This window comes from Falco rusticolus, chromosome 7 (genome assembly GCF_015220075.1).
Source record: "Falco rusticolus isolate bFalRus1 chromosome 7, bFalRus1.pri, whole genome shotgun sequence".
Lineage (NCBI taxonomy): Eukaryota > Metazoa > Chordata > Aves > Falconiformes > Falconidae > Falco > Falco rusticolus.
In genome coordinates this window covers 19890005-19909002 of record NC_051193.1, presented here as the reverse complement: position 1 = coordinate 19909002, position 18998 = coordinate 19890005, and the positions used below count along the sequence as shown (strand labels likewise).

The following is an 18998-nucleotide window of genomic DNA, read 5'->3' as shown; positions in this document are numbered from 1 at the left end:
GTTCTGGGAAGATACTTTAATAGAAACACCCAAATGGCATGTGAAGTAAATCAAAATAAGTTAAAAGTATGCTTCCCAAATATTTGTGTTGGAAGAACTCTTTTTACTTCATAGTGAACATTTCTTTTGTTACTTGGAAAATATATGTTCTAAAAATACCGTGCTGTGAGAATGTTTAGACTTCTGTAAATAGGGCGCATTCAACCTAATATGGGTGTATTGCAATATTAAAGTGCTGTACCAGGAAAATTAAGCATCTTCACTTACATGACTTCCATTATTTAAGAATCAATGCTTTCTTCTTGCAACTTCTTCTTGAATAGGTAATAATATTGATGAGAAATAACGTTAATGTAGGATACTTACCTTTGAAAATATTCTTTTCTTCCTAAGTTCTGTAGGAGATGGAAAAAAGTCGGTCCCTGGACACAATTTATAATGCTAAAAATCAATCTCTAGATTATGATTTGAGCATAAATAGGGTTCAGCTTGTTCACTCTGTCTTTCCTTACCAGAAAAATCCAACTAATTGTAAAAACCCCTACGAAGATACAATGCACTGTTATATTTAACATATATTTATATATTCTTTTTCACTGTCATACTCACTGTATGCTTTATACTTTTCCAAAGACCTTTACAAATACTAGTTTTAGTAGCTTTATTTTCACTATTTGTATCCAAGTAGATTTTTTCTGTATTTCCTGATTTATTTATAATTACAAATTTTATTTTAAATATTTAGAAACATTGAAATGTTAAAATTATTGAAATGAAATTGTTTATTTCAAATACCAACACAAAAAAATACTGATAATTTTTTAGTAACGCTGTTCAGAACCTGATTACTTTCTCCTTTTCTGAAGTTGTTTTTTCTTTTATTCATCCAGGAAGAAGAGAGACGTATGGCATCTGTTGCAGCAAGGAAAGAGGAAGAAAGGAAGCGTGAAAGCCATAAACAGACCTTGCTAAAGGTATTTTGTGTGGTAGTTTGAAGCCTACTGTAAACCAATTTACATAGCCCAGTATGCCTCAATTTTTTTTTTTTTTTACCGCTTAAACAGTGCACTCCACAATTGAAACTCTTAGTCAACGACTCAAGATACACTTTAGAAAAAAATCCCAGTTGAATACATGATTGTGATGTATGTGAAAGGATGGCCAACTTAATTTTCACAAATCCAGACATGAAGTAAATCCAGGGTAAAGGAAAGGACTTTTCAGTGATTTCAAATTCCTTGAACTTGGTCTCCCCCATTTCATGTGAGTGCTCCAACTTCTGCCATGCAGGGTGTTCTGAAGTAGTTTTTCCTTCATTCTTTCCTGTTGAGGTCCTTGCTTTCTGTAGAAAAAGTTAAGCAGCCATCAGAGCAGCAGCTAGACTCCAGCTGCCGTCTTTTTCAGAAGAACGCTTATCTACGGGACCACCTGGCCTGGTTAGGGCTTGTGTACGTGACATGGAATACTCCTACCAGGGGAGACTGAGGTGCACTCTGGAGTACTTTTATGGGGCTGTGACCTATAATAGGAGACAAAAGTTCAAGGATCTAAGAGTCTGCATTCCATTTTTTTAAATGGAATAAAAAAAAAACCCAACAAACAAGAACCTAAATATATGAACGGGGGGGGGGGGGAAATAATTTAATGTTTAATGCCAAAAAATATATTTTGATTTCCTAGTTATTTTTATGCATTTGTAATTTTGACTTACTGTTTTAAAAACCACCCACAATATAACAAAAAAGGCTTAGATACAGTCGTGGTTTTTTTTTTTTCTTAAGCAGCACTGTGTGTGGTGTGTGTGTTGGTTTTTTTTGATTGTGGAGTTGGTTTTTTTTCTTTCTGTGTGTGTGTCCCCAAGATACTGATGTATTTAAAGTCTTTAGGTTTTCAGTTTTGGTGCCTATTCTTAGTAACATAAAGAAATGGGAAATTAGTAAGTGATATTCACACATAATGTTACTTTATACTGCTGAAAAGCTAACTCTGTCTCTGGACTAGAAAAAAAGTAGGTGTTTATTTGAAGTTCATGTTCTTAACTGTAACTTAAACATTGATGTAATATTTCCTTGTAGCAGAGGGTTTGTTTGTCTTGATGGCCTAGATTTCTCAGTGCATTTTGCTAGTGGAAACTTCCCTTAGAAGAGAGAAAATAAATTTTTAATGTATCATGCGGTTATTATTCAACTTTCAACATTAAATTGTAGATTTTTTTAAAGTAGTTGAGGTAACTTTATCTTAAAGTTACATGGTAAAACAGCCAATTATCAACATCTTTTGCATGATTTCAGGATTTTTTATTTTTTCCTTTGAAAATGTGTGTTATGATTCTGGTTTCTTTTTTCCTATTACACACAACTGAATTGAAAGGAACAAATCTGCTCATGGATACAATGTCCAATGGAAAAAAAATTGCAAACTGTAGGATTTTCTTCATAGTTGAATTTGAAGAAAATATTTAGAGAGCTATATCCTGCAATTTTTGCTGTTGTCACTTTCCTCCAAACTTCCTTAAACTGTATGCAATGTAAACGAAATTATAAGCACTCATTCAGTAGTAAACAATGGCTGTTTTCCTGTACTCACTGCATCGGAGAAATCAATTTCAGCAATGTCATCTCTTCTTTCTCCCTTGCTGATACATACTTGCCTGCCCTAACAACGGAGTTTCTTCATCTCTCTTTTTCCAGACTTATTTTTTTACTGCTTAAAACCCACTCCTCTGGGAAAGCTTGGGATGTACTTTGAAATGTACAGAGAATGTAATTCCTTTCCAACAGAGGCTGAACTTAATTACTGGAAGGAGAAATAGTTACTGCTAGCAGAATCTTCACACTTCTAGAATTTGCTTTCTGTAAAATTAATTCTTGGAAGTTTTCAGAGGCTCTGTGGGAATCCAGCAGCCCACAGCTGAGGGCCAACAAAGCAGTAGAGCTGTGTGGTAGCTGAGGTTATGAGGAGACCCTCACCTTCCAGAACAAACAGAATTTTCTAAATGTGATGGGAAGAAACTGCTGACTATTTTAGGTTCCTCTACTTTCTGTGATATGGAGATCAGTCATCGCTGAAGTCTATGTGTAAACGTTGGGTACATAGTGTTCTCTAACCAGATAACATCATAATGCTTTGGGCAAATTGGATGGGGAGTAGTTTTGAGCTCTTTACAATGGAAAAACTTTCAGAAGAAAATTTTAAAAGTAGTTCCCATGTACTTTCAGTGTCAGTAACAGACAACTACGGACATAATTTTTATGAACATTTGAAGTCTAGTAGATCTACCTCTGCATTATCAGTCATTGAAACAGATCACAGTGTTTACTCTGAGTATAAGAGCTGCAAGCATGAGGGATTTGTGTGTAGGTATTAAATGTTTTACTGTGAAACGTTTATATGCAGTTGCTCTTTATTCTGAAGGAAATACACAGGCTCCACAGATTTGCAGTCACAGATGATGAAATGCTTGCTGCTTTTGTTGATATACTTTCTGTTTTTCAAAGAAATATTCGTTTGTACTGCTTTATACTTCACATCTCCAACACTTGAGCACTGTGAGGGACTTTCTCAGTGAATGACACTGGTGATATCCACAACTTGCCTACTGTGAAAGAAATTACCTAAAAATATGATGGTAACAGTCACATGTTACTTTTATAGATTAAACCTAGAAGATAGTGAGTAAAGATTAAACTAAATGTATCAAAAATGTTCATTTCAAACTGTAAAATTAGGTGCTCCCTGATCCCCTGCCTTTCTCCGTAGGCATATAAAATAGTGGGGTTTTTTTCTGTTTGAAAAAAGGCGCTATAATAAAACTTTGTGGTTTGTGTTGATTTTTTTTTTTTTTTTCCCAGCCATAGAGCCTGTCTTAGAACAGAAACGTAAATGTCAATTTTAAAACAAATAAAGCCTTTCTAACCTTCAGGAGTTTTGGTACAGCCTTCTAAATCCTAATCAGTATTTTGTTGTTTTCTTTTTTAGGCTGATATTAATCAGCATAACAAAATAGTCTAAAGGAGACAGGAACTAATGTAATCATATTTAAAAGTATGATATTAGGCTTTTAACAGTGGTAAGAAATTGATAAAGGTGATTAACTTATGCTCTAAGGAAATAATTGTTAGCAGGGATTTACCTTCCCTGAAATTATTTTAGACCCAATTTGAGAGTTTAGACCCAATTTGCAACTTAAAACTAGCAAGTACTTGCTGTTTCAATCCAAAATTCCATGGCAATGAAGTAGAATATTCATTAGTACATCTGAAAAGTATGCATCTTTTATACTTCCCCTGTTTATGGGTAAAATCAGTGACAAGTGCACAGGCTGCCTACCAACTGGTATTTGTGCTACGTAGGGCAAATTCCTGATTGCCTTCCTCCCCCCCTTCTAAAATATGAGATTGGTAGCTTGTACTAATGTTCTGAAGTATATGAGAGGAGTTAGAGATTTCTTAGAATATTGTGGGTTTTTATTACTTTCTAAGAGTGGGAAGCTTTAAATTAAGGTGGTTACTTTGTATGGGTGTGAAAGCTGCATTTCTAACAGCAGCATCGATTTAGAGTATGATATTATAACTAAGAAATTATTGGCTTTGACTGATACGTTGTTTTCTTCATGTATTGTGGATGTGAATTTATTTTATGCTAAGCTTCTCTATAAGATTTTCCTTTCAAATTCTAAGTCACTGTTCAAGTTCCATTGAGAGTAGTGTAACGGTGAGAGAGCTGACCCCCAGAGAGTTAGGTCTGGTTCAGAGAAACCAAATGAAGTGACACTAATGATGAATTTACCCTTTGATGTTATTACCCTTTGGTGTGCAGCTTTCATCTGATGCGAATTCAGCCACCGGTCCACGAGCTCCTAGAAAACACCTGTTTTTTTAACCTTTTAAAGTATTCTAAATTGGATCTATTAAATCACATATATCTATATGATATCATAGAATAATAAGCAATATATAGAATTGTAAGGTAATTGATGTGACCTGCATGACTACACAAGAACAAGTACCTAATAGACTTTTGAAATACTGGCTCATTGACAAGGCTCGTCTAGAATATAAATACTACTTTTAAAAGAACTGTAACAAAATGTTTGAACTTAGATCTGTTGTAGTCCTTGTATCCATACCAAAGTTAATTTCATTTTTTGTTTTCATAAACCTGACTTTCCATTTTTCAGAAGGTAATTTTTTTTCCCCCATGCAGGGTATGTTGTTGCAATTACCGCTGAGACTTACAGCAGTTGCAGAACTGACTTAGCTTAAGTGCTAGGGTCTCTGTAGCAGCGTGGAGGAAAGTATGAGCAGTCTGCCCTGTTCTGTGAGAGCAGTATTACAAGCAGCTCCAGACCATCAAAATGAGACATCTGGAGTTATCCAAACTAAACAGTTTAACTTTATTCTTTCATAAGTTGTGGATTTAATTTGTTAGCTTTCATGTTTCTGCTATTGCCTATTTTGTGAAGTCATTGTTTGCTGGCAGTTATGCAAAACAGCATTGATTTTAATGCATAACCACCAACCAGAACTATCATTTCTTCAATTTAAAATGTTTAAAGTGGCATATTTCTTTCAGAGCAAACGAGTGTGTTGATCCTGCTCTGTCATAACTTATAACTTTTTTATCTTGTTTCAGGAAAAGAAACGGTTAACAATTTGTAATATTGCTCGTCAATGGGAGGTACAGCAGAATCGAATAGCTCTTGTGGCTTCTTTAAACCAAGATAAAGATAACGAGCCCTGTCAGATCAATGGCAGTGCTGCATATGTATTTCCTGAAGAAAGCAGGTATTTTATTGGGTAATACTTCTTGTTCGTGTCTAATATTCCAGGTTACTACTTCTCACCTCTGACGTCTCACTGTATTTCATTATCAGCAGTAATATATCCAAAGCAATCCAGAAAAGGTGTTTTACTTGGTGATTAAACCTGTTGGCCATTAGTAATAAGTAACATATATTAGATAAGTAATATAACAGTAACTCATTGACTAAAAAAGCACAAGCTAATTATGTGATTTTGCTAAATAAGGGAGGATTTCATGTTTGAAAGGAATGTTTAATATGAATTTTGACCCTTCTTCAGGCTGTTCATTTCCTTGACAGCTTAGATTGTTGCCCTCCATCAAAATGAATGAAATAAGGATGTATGAGCACTGCAAACATTTGTAACCTCATTGTGTATCAAGAGGTTTCATAAACTGAGTATTGAATTCCTGTTCTTAATTTGAACAGCAGTGTATCTTATTGGATGGCTTTTATACCAGTGTTATTTTAACAATAGCAGTTCTTTGACTTAGTTTTATTTCTAAGATGATTTTTGTATTGTTGGTTTATAAATGTAGTTATATTGTGATACTTTGTGGCTTGCTTATTTGCATCTAAAAGGCGGCCATCTGCCATTCTATATAATTAAAAAACCCAATGCAGAAATTAATGAACAATGTGTGCTTTGGATTGGCTAAACCCAAACTAGCACACTTTCAACCGTGGCTAGCTCAGGCAAAAGGCTGAAAAAATGTTCTGCACAAATTCAATGGCAAGTACAGCTCTCTGCTGTGCCTGATCAATACTGGAAATGTCAGGTATGGACAGAAAGTCTTTGCCTCTCCCGAGCAGAGCCCATGTGAGTTTGAGTTTTTCTGGTGTTGGCTAGACTTGGGTTTTATCTCCAGTTGAGTGCTGCATCTTGTGAAACATTTTTTTTTCCTTAGCGTTTTTAAATTGCTGTAGTCGTTTCTGTTCTTGTGCTTCCAAAGCTATCCTCCGAACAGATGTTTAGCCACTGCTTTCTTGCCGCCTTGGTTTCTTCACAACTTAATTCAGTGTTAGTAATCATCCCTGTGACCAAGTCAATGTAATTAGGTAGCTTGAGCATTGTCCTGTTAATGAACAGATTCTCATTGCTGGAGAATTAATGCTTTTAAGTAACATACTAAGACTTTTTCTATGGAGCTGTGGGAAAAATCTTGCTGTAATGCCATCTCTGCTTATGCTGGATACAGTGACTAAAGTTGCTGTATTCCTTGCAGTTTCCTGACCACAAATGTTAGGATTCTTTTGTCAGATCTACAGTAATAAAACATGATGAATAAAGTCTGTTTCCATGTTCTTGTGGAAGTTTTTCTAAGATTTGTAGACTACATGCTAGAAATCAAAGTGGTTACTTTAATGAAGTACCAAATTTCCACCCTCCTGAGATGTTAATGCATATAACTGTCCTTTTTTTGCATATGTTGTAATTCTCTTATGCAAATTGCAGTGCATGTAGTTTTCTGAATTAGAGACTTAGGTTTGGAATTTTTCTCTTTCATGGCTGGTCAGAGAAATGAAGTCCAGTAGTGGTCTTTATCACCAATTAATGCTAGTTTAAAAAGATTAATGACAATGTGGCTGTATGTGTTAGAATTAAGAAGCTGTAGATAACACAGACATTTTTTGCCTTGAAGTCTTGTTGCTTTTTAAACCCCTCTAAGTTAAAATTGATATTGATCTACTACTCTGTTATATAATAGCGAAGAATTTCAGAAGATATTTTCAAGATGAGTAACTAAGCAATAAAATGGCAGGTGCAATTCAGCATAGAAAGTAATTGCAGCTTCACATATAAAGTGATGGGCTCTCAACATTTCCAGTGAAAAGTGAAATCTCAGAAAACATCAGTCAAGTGATCACTAGTAGTCAAAAAAAGCAAAATACATTAAAAATACTAGGAAGTTAGTAAATAATAAAATAGTAAAAATTATTACGCAGTTTTCTAAACCTGTGGCTTGCGCTCATCTTGAATTCTCTGTGCACTGCAGGTCCAGTCAGCTGAATGTTTCATCTTGGAAGTAAGACACAAAGACATGAGAGTTAGAATAGCTGGATTACTGCTTAATTTTAAAATCGATCTTGTGAATTGGAAAGCTTACATGTTTTTAAGGAAATAATGTATTCATCCCTATTAATTAAGGATTAAACAAGGATAATAAATCATAAGATTATTCTAATCTCTAATCAGAATAATGAATACCGATATCCTGATGAAATAATGTGACATATGGGTTTGAGGAAGGAGTGGTACTCTTGTTCACGAATAAAAGTAACTGTTCAGTAGTGTGAATCACATTATCCTGGATTGGTTTTAACAGCTGTCTGTTCTTAAAGCGATTACTTATGACATAACTTTTACGTTTCATATAGCAAACATAATGTAAAGATGACTTTTCTTGAATAAATACATTGTTCGAAGTTGTTTTCAGATCTCTAAAGCAACACAAAATATATTAAGCTTTTGCAATGTTACTTGACGAAAAGAGGATTTTCCAGCCCTTAATATTTTTGAACCAGATTGGGTATTGCAAATGAATGAATACTGAGAAATGCAATCATGTTTGACAGTTGCATTTTTTTAAAGTGAAAGGACTGTCATTCAATAGAATGATGTTACTATCTCAAAATAATCTCATTATATCGCTGCATTTTTATTTCCTCCAGGTCTCTGGATACAATATTGAGCAGTGCAGTACAAGGCTTGTCTGTTCTTGAGTCTCATTTAGTGGAAGTGGAAGGAGACACCCTTTGCTTGTATGGTGCTGGAGCACTAGAGTGCCTGGATCGAAACTGGAGTGTTCAAACAGCTGGAATTATTGTCACAGTCCAATTTATGTTCATAGAGTTTGATGAAATAGTTCAAGTGTTAACAAAACTGAAGACAAAATTTCCTAATTCTGTGGTAAGAATGCCTCAGATTTGACCTGTGTGAACGGCTATGGAGTACGTGTTCTCCAACAGAACTTTAATTTGCCATAGTCACCCTTGAGTGCTTTCGTATCAGTAGATATGTTTGTGAATTACGTATTTGCTTGGTGTTATGCTATAATGCTGATTTTAACTTGCTACTTCTTAAAAATGCACTTTAATTTAGATTCTCACACAGGATTTTCACACTGGTTATTATTTATCTCTGTTCCTTTCACTTAGCTGATTATTTTTTGCAAAACTGATGTGTAAATTATAGTACTGCTATTCTACAATATTTTTATGGATCCATTGTATCAGGAGACTTTCATTTGTGTTGTGAATTCAAAGATCAAATAGCTCATAGGAGAAAAAGAGAGAGATAAAAAATCAAAGGGAATAGCTAGCTAAACCAGTACAGCTCTTGAAATTCCTCAGTTCTTGATGGAGCAAAACTACATAAATGAGGTGTCCCTGTAGTAGTACTTTTTTTTTTTTTTTTTTCCCTTGGACATTTAAATCAGTCATTTGGAAGCAAATAGTGATACCATACATAAAGTGACTTGTTACTCAGATGATATGCCTCTTGAGCTCTGGGCTTCTTAAGATTTTTAGCTGAACGGAACTTAATGGTTTCATTGGAATATGTAACTTTCTGGGGAACTTAAGACAAATGTATCTACCTCAGTGAAACAGTTGTTTCATTGTGAGGGGAAAGCTTTGAGGGGGATACCAGAATCTCAGATAAATTTTTATCTTCACCATCAGTTTTTTCTCCTTCACCTTCCCCCAGTAATGTTACTGTGCAGCCAAATATACCGTGCTCACAGCAGGAGCACCAGGATAGGGCAGGGTTCAAAGAAACAGCAGGGTATGACTTAATGCCAGACTGCTATGGCTGAAAAAGCAGAATATTTAAAAACTTATTTTGTACTTACTCTTATATGGCAGATGTTGCAGTTGCTTTACTTGCAGAATTAAAATGAATATTGGTCAAGTAGTATCACTGCTTTTTGTAACACTGAAAATATTAGTACTATTACTATAGGGTTTATAAATTGCCTAGGGACTTGTAACATTGACATTCCTAAATATATGTAATACGCCAATTGGTGGATACATTGATGTGTTTTGCCAGGAAGACTTCAAATGAGGTGAGCTCAGTTGCTTCATCAGATCTAAAGGCTTGTTTGTTGGAGTTTGAAAACTGTTTGAGTGGCACAGAACAGGAATCTTTGTGCTCACACTTTGTTTCTGTATTTAATTTATTGTGGTTTGACTTCTCTTTTTTTCAGCACCTGAAGTTTAAGGAGACAAATCTTGTGACACTGCAGCAATTCAATGCATTAGCTCAGCTGCATCACATTGAACAGTTGACAGTTGATCCTCAGGGAAATCCAGTTGTCAACTTCACTCTGTGGAAATACTATGTTCTGTTTAGACTGAACCATTTTAATTTACAGAAGATAAATGGAGTAAAGGTAGGACAGTGTTTCTTCCTTCTTACTGTTAGTCTTGCAAGATAAAGTAGCGTTGTTCTTAAAAAGGCAGATGAATTGCTAATAAAATGAGCAGAACCCTGTTAGTACCCTTTCAGTATTGGGGGGAAAAGTTTTTTTAAGTACACTTCAAGATATAATTTCTTGTGCTGTGCATTTAAGTCCAACTGTACTGTGTTACTGTAGGCGAAGGTGGTAAGATTCTTAGTTGCCATTAGAATGTTGTGTTATCTCAGATGTTTGCAATTGGAAATGACAGTCTAAATCTGTACCTCAGTGTTTGAGGTTTACAGGAAGGGAAGACTTTATTTAATTTTTTTTTCTTTCTTTAGAAACACATGCAGAAATAATAATGAAGAACCGCGTGATTTTACTTGATTTAAAGAAGCATTTTATTATGTTCAAAGCAATCACAGTGTTGACACTGAATACTTTTGCAAAAATGTGCGTTTGACAAACTGTTTAGTAGTTTACAGTATATGATTATATTTTTCAGTGTAACAAAATATATCTAAACTAACATTTTCTTCTTTAAGCCTATCACAAGAAAAAGTCTGTCAAATAGCAAGCCTGAAAAAAAATAATCTATGTGCAAGATTGTTAGTGTGTGGTTTTTTGTTGGGTGTGTGTTTTATGTTTAAATAAATAGAACATTAGGATGCTAATTTGCTATTCTTTGTATTTTCCTTTATGCCAATTGAAAGTAAATTTATTCAAGCATAAAAAATAACTATTTTATGCTTGGGCTTTGATTGTAAACAGGGGGAGAACAGTTACGGTGTAATATGATATTTGTGCAATTTCAAATGCTAATTTAAGTTTATGTGGTGTTATGGAAGTTAATTAGAGCAAAAAATAATACATAGTTTCAATGTTTAGATCTGGTATTTTAATTTGGTCATTGTATGTTATGGATTAGGTTTTTTACTTGTTATCTGATAAAGACATAGTATAAATGTTGTGGTTTACTTGGGTTTAGTTCTGTAAAACATGAATTAGTTGCACAGAAGAGCAGGAATTGGTTTAAGACCTTACCTGAACTAACTGTGAGAGAGAGGATGAGGAAAGATGAAAGATAAAGGCCAATATGACTCACTCTAACAGCACAGTATCTTTAAAAGAAAAAAAAAAGTGATAGTCGGGAATCTCATGAGAACTTTAAAATAACCTTGAATTTACTAATTTACAAAAAATGCCCATCAAAGTCGATAGTAAAAAAAAAAAAAAAATAGTTGAATGTGGGTGTAAAGTTGTTCGTTTGTTTTTTTACTGCTACATATTTTCAAAATCAACAGTAGTGAGTCAAAATAAAAGACTAAATAGAAGACTGATCTCACCTGTGGTCTTCATGGAGAAAGAAAGAAAAAAGAAGAAAATAACACAATTATTTAAGTAGACTTTTTTTTACAGTCTCTGTCTTTGGAGGAAAGCTTTGAATTTAATAGTACTTGGGGGTGAATTTAGTAAATGGATTTACATGTAGCACAGCATGCTTTTTATGTAGGACATATATCAAATCTTAAATACGTATGGCTGGAGAACACTTTTGTCCTCAACAAACTTTTTCAGCCAGACCACTTATGAAGATGTGCACACAGAAATTTTTTTCTGGTGTCATTAATAATTTGAAAACTGTCATAGTCAAGCAGAAGAGAGAGATGAAATCTGATAGCTGCTTTTCCTTAGTCTACAACACAAATCATGGTATCCAGCTTTGCAGATGTGTGTTAACTTTTCTTTTAAAATCAATAACAGAAAATCCTCTTTCAATGTAAATACAACACCCTGAAGTGTGCTCTCGGACCTTAGATCTTAGAACTAAATAAGAACCTTAGAACTAAGTAAGTTTCACACAATGGAAAGGGAAATGTGCATAATCTGCTATTCTGATTATCATTTGCTTGCAAAGTTTGTGAATGCTATTGTGTTGCCAGCTCTGAGGTATGTATAGTTGGGGAGTAAAAGCAATACATAGTAACTGAATTAACTAAATAAATTATGTAACTCTAGCACTTTTCAACTTTTTTTTTTTTTTTAAAAAAAAAAGAAGAAAAAATAAGAAGCATAAGGAAGCTTCTGTTTTTCTCTCCACCCTCCCCCTTTTATGCCAGTTATGTTCCAGGCTGGAAGCTGAGTGTTAGTCTCCCCCTAACAATGATTTTGTTCCCTTGACAGACTGTTACATTTACTAGCTGAAGAATCAAATTCTCTTCACTGAGATACTACGACTGGGGAAAACATAAAAGAGTGTAATCTCGGATTAATTAAGAGTTGACAAGGTTTGAAGTTACTAAACTCTACAGAATGTTTCACACCAAATGTTATGGCATACAATATAGCAGGTGTATCACGGTTACTGAGTCGGTGCCTGTTTTCTGTACTTGGCAAGAAGCAGGCATAATAGACTTTACATTTATGTGATATTACCGTTATAATCTTTTTGTGATTAATGGAGCAAACAGTGTACTGGAATAAGATGGTAAACATGAGTTTCTGTGAACTAGAGTGTATTCAGCATTGTTGTCTCTGTTGACCGGGTCCTTATGCTTCTCTTAACATAAATAAATAAATTAAAATCACTTATTTCTCCAGCAGGCATTTCTGCTGGCAATGGTCTTTGTTTCCCTAGCTGCCTTCTGTGCTCTTTCTTTTAGACCTTGCTTCTATTAACAGACTGTTTAGTGAGGTCATCTACTCTTAAGCTACAAAGTAAGACTTACTTAATTTTAGCTGAAAATGAGCACTTCTAAACACTTGGAAAATGGAGTTGATTTCACATTTCAGCTTTCCTGACCTATGTTTTCTCTGGTGAATTTCTCCCTGCATTATGCTGTTGCAGTACACTTTAGGCAAGGCTAGATTGTACAGCGAATTAAACAAGAACGTAATTAAATTACATTAAGCTGGATCAGAAGTCCATTTTACTCCAATGTTTGAATAATAGAGAACACAAAAATTGTCTGGAAGTACTTTGTAAATATTGTGAGTATTGAAGTTTATTTAATAACGGGTTGCTTTCCAAAAATGTTATAAGATGAACGGAAATTAAATTTGATCCAGAAGTTAAGAAGTCACTGAGTGAATTTCATAGTCCTGTGTTATCCAGGTCAGATTTAGATGATCATAAAGATTTCTTCTGCACTCACTGGAAAGCCAGAAGTCTAGAAACTGTGCCAAACAAACTTTTGGCAGTTGAAGTCAGTTCATAGTCTGGCCATCAGGGCAGAAGAAACTACAAGGCATGGTCTTCAGAGGTTATGAGCCAAGACAAACAAAAGACAATAACAAAAACTACCAGAAAATAAACCTTTTCCACCTGTTTTATGCAAAATTGAGATGTGTAAAATTAATCCTGAAAAGTTTTCAACCATTGAAGATTAGTTTAGAGAGACATCTGTAACTGAACGTTGACACAACAGTATGGATGGTATTTAGAGAAGTGTAATGGAGGAATGCTATTTTGTGGGTTGTAAAATGCAGAGAAAATACTTTTTTTAATTTTGTTTTTGTTTTTCTGTAAAACCTGTCTTTTATAGAAAGCCTTCTCTATGATGCTGCCAAACTAAGGGAGACCGTAACTTAACTTTTCACATGGGGGTACCCAGAATCTTTTCATTTCTCCAGCATAACTTGATCAGAAATTTTCCGGTAGACCTTTTGTAAGTGCCTGCAGTATGGAGCAGATTTAATAAGTCTGGCCTTCAGACACTCTGTGTAAGAAGTCATTATAAAATTCCTTGTTTCGTGAAGACTATCATGAAGCACAGGGTAGGATGTGTATACATTATAAAGTTTCCAGAATTACAGGAAGTAAAACAAGCACCAGTACCTCATTTGGTTTCTTTTAAAGTACATTTTAAGTGCCAGTAAAAGCAAACCTATGTTTTGAAGATATGTCTGGAACAGAGCTGTATGCAGTGTTCTGCATAACAAATTTCAGTTAATTCTCAATGTGCATATGTAATGAAATACGAATGTGCCAGTTTTGACTTTTTCCTTTTTTTCTTCCCCTTCCCCCCACTTCCCTCACAGGTTACTGAAAATGATATTGTCATGGCAGAGAGGCTCTTCGGCGTTCTGGCGTACGTGGCATCTTCTGAGCTGCCACATTATCGCATGCTTTCATTATTTGGAGAATCTAGGTAAAATACAATGAATGTATCTGGAATTTGTTCAGAATGTATTGTTTACTTCTTTTGCATGCTGTCATGATGAATTCTTTCTAGGTAAAAAGACAAAAATTTCACAAATAACGTCTTACAAAAGATAGGTTCTCTGCTTATAGCAGAAATATTAGCATCGCCTGCTGTAGCCAGAGGTTTTCATGGAAATTGTATGAAGTCTGCTGAATAAGATTAAAAGGCACATGCGCACAAATGTGCTGCTTGTTTAATTCTCCAGTTGTACTGGTATTGGTGAAGATTTATGGACTTCCATGATGAAGACTGATTATTTTTAGCAGGTATTTTATAGTGGGTGCCTGTAAGAGTTGGTGCTGCAAGAAAAAAGGTGCTTAAAAGAAATATTTTTAGTCATCTATTGATAACATACTTAAAAAAAGTTTACGCTGCAAGACTTCCTATTTAGGAGATGCTATACGATATATGTCAAAGTCAATTGTATAGAGGCAAAGAAACGTAGGAATGTTTAATCATTAAGTAGTTTGAGTAACTTGAGGATGCAATAAACTTGAAAGCTCAAAGTACATGTTCAGAGGGAGAAAAGAAAAAAACCTCCACAATCTCTAGAAACATTTGCACTTTTAAAAAAGTTTCCAATAATTAGAACTGTAAATCTCTCTATCTTTTCACAGGAGGAAGCAATTCCAGTATCTGCTGGAAGGAAAGGGAAAGAAATCTGGGATTGGGAGTGAGGAAAGTAGTGATAACAGAAGAAACGGAGGGGAAAGCACAACTCGAGCAACACTGAATTACATGACAAAGGACTTTCATATGGAAAAGCTTGAAGTAAGTATATCATTACAAAATATTTTCATCCTCTGTTGTATAACCTTAGACTGCTACTCATGGAATTTGTCTATATATCAAGTCTCAGTTGTGCTATTGAGAATGGTGGTTTTAAAATACCGCTGCTTAACATATTTACATGTATGATCAAACATTTCAGCTAACTGATCTTTGCCAAAATACTGGATAATGGTCGGTTTCTGTCTTTAGTGAAGTGGTTCCTGAACAGTGCCACAGTCTCAGAAATACATTCTCATCTGTAGAGGACTGAAGGCAGTGGGCTGATTAGCATTGATAACATGCAGCTGTGGCCTTGCCTCAGAGGCAATGGGTTGATGGACATGGATGATGTGCAGCTGTAGCTCGTTCCTGCTAAGTGGTTAAATAGCCCTGAGGATGGTGGGAGAGGGGCTGGATGGAGGAAGAGCAGTTTGGTCTGGCTTCTGGAGGAAGGAGATACAGCACAGACAGTAGAATCTGACCAATGGTAAAGCCTTGTTGCAGCCTACTAGTTTGATTGTGCTGCAACACTCACCTACAAACCTTATGTTCGTAATGAAATGTACCTGCATTAGTAAAATAAAAGAAGTGAGCACAGTTTTTTAAAAAAAGAATTGCATATGTATATTGCACATGCTAGCATTTTCTAATGGAATTGGAAAATCAGAAAGTATATCCCAAAATGAATTGGTGAAGAACACCCCACAGACAAGACTTGAGAGAGTGCAGGCTGTAGTAATAAAGAGTCGTTTCCTAGCTTTTAAATGAGCTACAGGAAAAAAAATATATAGGGGATGTATTAAGTTTAATTATTAATAAAATTGCAAGCTGTCTTGTTTTGGATAAACACATCAGTCACGCTTGCTTTAGTTTGCATTTCTGATCTGCTAACTCTTTTGCTTGGGCAGGGGGAGGTTGTTCCCAGGGAGAACATGCTTTCAGCCACAATCTCCTTTCTGTGCAATCATCACAAGTTCTAGCTATATGCACCCCACTTCCCCTGCTTGTCCCGTGATTTGCTTTTTCATTATGTGGAAATATATAAATCCTTTAGTGCAAGAAAGTAAATGAAGTTTAGTAAACTTTGAATTTAGTTATTGCATTGTGATCGAGTTGTATCGGATCCACAGCAAAAAAAAAAAAAAAAAAAGATAGTGACTGTGTGTGTGGAGATAAAGAAAACATTTTCTTTTGAAAAGCTGCGGTAGCAGTGCTTAAAACTTTATATGTCACAGTGAGATATTCCTCTTGTCCTTTACCATGGAACAAGCACTATAATAAAATAAGTTTAGTATTCCTACAGCCCGTGAAACACACGCGTTATCTTGTCTTCCTAGCGCAGCAGTTCACACCTTGTCCTTTGTTATAGTGTTATTATGTATGTGGCAGCAGATATTACAGGTTGTCACAAGAGAAGAGTAAGATAAGCAAAAAAGACTGATTCCAGTTCCCCATCAGTAGTAAACTAACATAATAAATGTGATTGAATAAGTTTAATGCTGAAGATGATAGTCTGAGTCATTGATTAATAATCTGTTTTATAGAGGAAACAGCTGGAAAGTATTTTCTCTGCTTTATCACTCATTTAAGAAAACCTATGTTTTGATGGCCTAAAGCATGACCTAACATTTTAACAGTGCCATAAATCAAACTAGTTAGATATTTAGCACCAATATAACTTATTGTTCAAAGCTTATTATGGCATTTTATAGAAACTCTGCAAAATCAGGGATTAATACAGTTAGAGTGACTAAAATGTGGAGCTAGTAGCTGCACAAAGTGCAATTTTATTTATTTTTTTTTTTTTTACAAAAGTTCAGGTTACTTCAGTATCTAATGTACTACATCTTAGGAACTGTGCAGTTGCCAGAGTCCTTCAGGAAACCTGTGGAAAGGATGAATACTGGCATATTTTTTTTGTGACAAGATATTTAGGTTTTGTTAGGACAGGTAAACAAGCATATATTTCCAATTGTTGTACTACAATCATGAAAAGCTGGGAAGGGAAAGAAGGAAGAAAAGTAGTTTAGTGCTTAATGATTTCGTAAATTCTCACAGCTATGTTGGAAGGCACCAAAAATCGTAATGTTGTTAAAAGGTATTTACATGATTACTTAAAAGTGGATTTCACATTAATTAATGAGTATAATATGAATATTATGAATACAGTAAGAATCTGTGGCCACGTTCATAAAAGCCTGAATTAGAACCTGGGTTGTGCAACTCGGGATGAATGTGCAGTGGCCTTTTTGCCTGCTCATTGTGATGTTCTTTAATTCATTAAATTTCTGTGGTGGTTTTATGGATTTGCTATTGTTTAACCTCTTCTTTATCTTACTCAATAATGCAATGGTTCTCCCATGCAGGAAATCAAGGAAAGAAAAACATTTTGCCAGACATACGTTGAGAACTTAGTGAAAGAAGCAGCTGACATCAACATGAAAAATGAGTCGTTGCAGAAGCTCTGGCCTCAAATGTTCATTGAGCTTGTTAGAGATGCAGTGATAGAAATACGCAATAAAAATTCCTACATGAAACTCTGCTTGCAGCGGATCACTGATCAAAAACAGTAGTCAAGGCTTGTTGTCTTGCAAGGTTTTGGTTTCAATATTCTGTGATGTTTTACAAACTTAATACAATAGAATATAAAATTACCATCACTATGGCATACTTCACATGCACACACCCCCAAAGGGATGCCTTTAAATCTTAATTAACTCTTCCAGTTTTGAAATAAAAGTTTACTTGCATACTGCTTTAACAACGCTTCCTTGGCTGAAGTGATGAGGTAGCATAGAAGTAGCTTGGTGATTATCGTGTTTTACTAAATTCTGCTTTGTTTTTATCTGCTACCCTTTCTTCTGTAGTGCTACAGCATTGATTTTTTTAAAGAACAAATTTACACTCTGCTTGCCTTATTTTTTTATTGAACACTTTTCAATTGTCACCTTTTTGACTGTTTGCTGCTGTTTGAAAAAAAATAATAGTAGCCGGGGTTTTTTTAACGAGCAAAAGCTAATAAATTATTTTTACATCCTGAACTGGATGAAGACTTTATTGTTGTTGTTTAATTTGTGAGATCATAGAACACTCTTTCACATCAATGCCATCACAGTGCTCATGATTCAATGTATAATGAGCCTAATTCTGAGCTGAACAAATTGCCTGAACTTGATTTCAAGTGTTTTTCATTAAATTCACTTATATTAGTCTGTATGAATTATAAACAGGTAAAATATGAATTTGAGGTGTACTCAATTAAGCTTTATTTTTTTTCTGTTAAAATGTGTTTATATAATTTCTTTTGTTTCTTGATTACTAAATGATTAATTTTTGAGGTTTGCCAAGGTCAAATGAGCTAAAAATGCATGCATTACATTTGGTAAGGAAACTGATGACTATTATTCAGTTGTAATTAATTCTGTGACTGTGAAAATTTCATATTTGTCAATAAAAACAAATTCTTCACTTTTGCCCTTCACAGATAACATAAAGCACTGTGTACAAAGAAAAGACTTCTTAATGCTGCATGAAGATGAGGCACAACTTGCCCCCAAACTGATCAGCTGTGAATAATGGGTATTAAAACCACATTCCATAGTACAGTAACTCCCACTGTTAACACCTTGCCATCTCCTCCTCAGAAATTGCATTCAGGAATCGTTAGCCAATCTGGCTGGTTCCCGTGGCTAGTGTTCATATGCAGGTAGGAGGTTGTGCCATTTAAACTTAATTTTATGGTTCGATTGTATCTTGACAAAACAATCCAGAACCTTTGTGCATTCTTTTCCTCTGTACAAATTGATGTTATTT

At 34.8% G+C, this 18998-nt stretch overlaps 1 protein-coding gene across 3 annotated transcripts in view; it reads left to right on the top strand.

Moving 5' to 3' along the window:
- Positions 1 to 18797, top strand: part of LRRC49 (leucine rich repeat containing 49) — a 49438-nt gene extending 30641 nt beyond the window's left edge. For 2 of the 3 annotated variants that reach the window (XM_037395673.1, XM_037395674.1), the window contains exons 5-11: positions 891 to 974; positions 5635 to 5786; positions 8477 to 8714; positions 10015 to 10200; positions 14251 to 14360; positions 15032 to 15185; positions 17552 to 18795. In XM_037395673.1, the coding sequence (XP_037251570.1) occupies positions 891 to 974; positions 5635 to 5786; positions 8477 to 8714; positions 10015 to 10200; positions 14251 to 14360; positions 15032 to 15185; positions 17552 to 17758 (1131 nt within the window). In that variant the 3' untranslated portion in view covers positions 17759 to 18795. Of the gene's footprint in view, positions 1 to 890; positions 975 to 5634; positions 5787 to 8476; positions 8715 to 10014; positions 10201 to 14250; positions 14361 to 15031; positions 15186 to 17551 lie in introns of all 3 variants that reach the window. The other variant, XM_037395672.1, reaches the window with a different exon arrangement.
- The last annotated feature ends 201 nt before the right edge of the window (positions 18798 to 18998 follow it).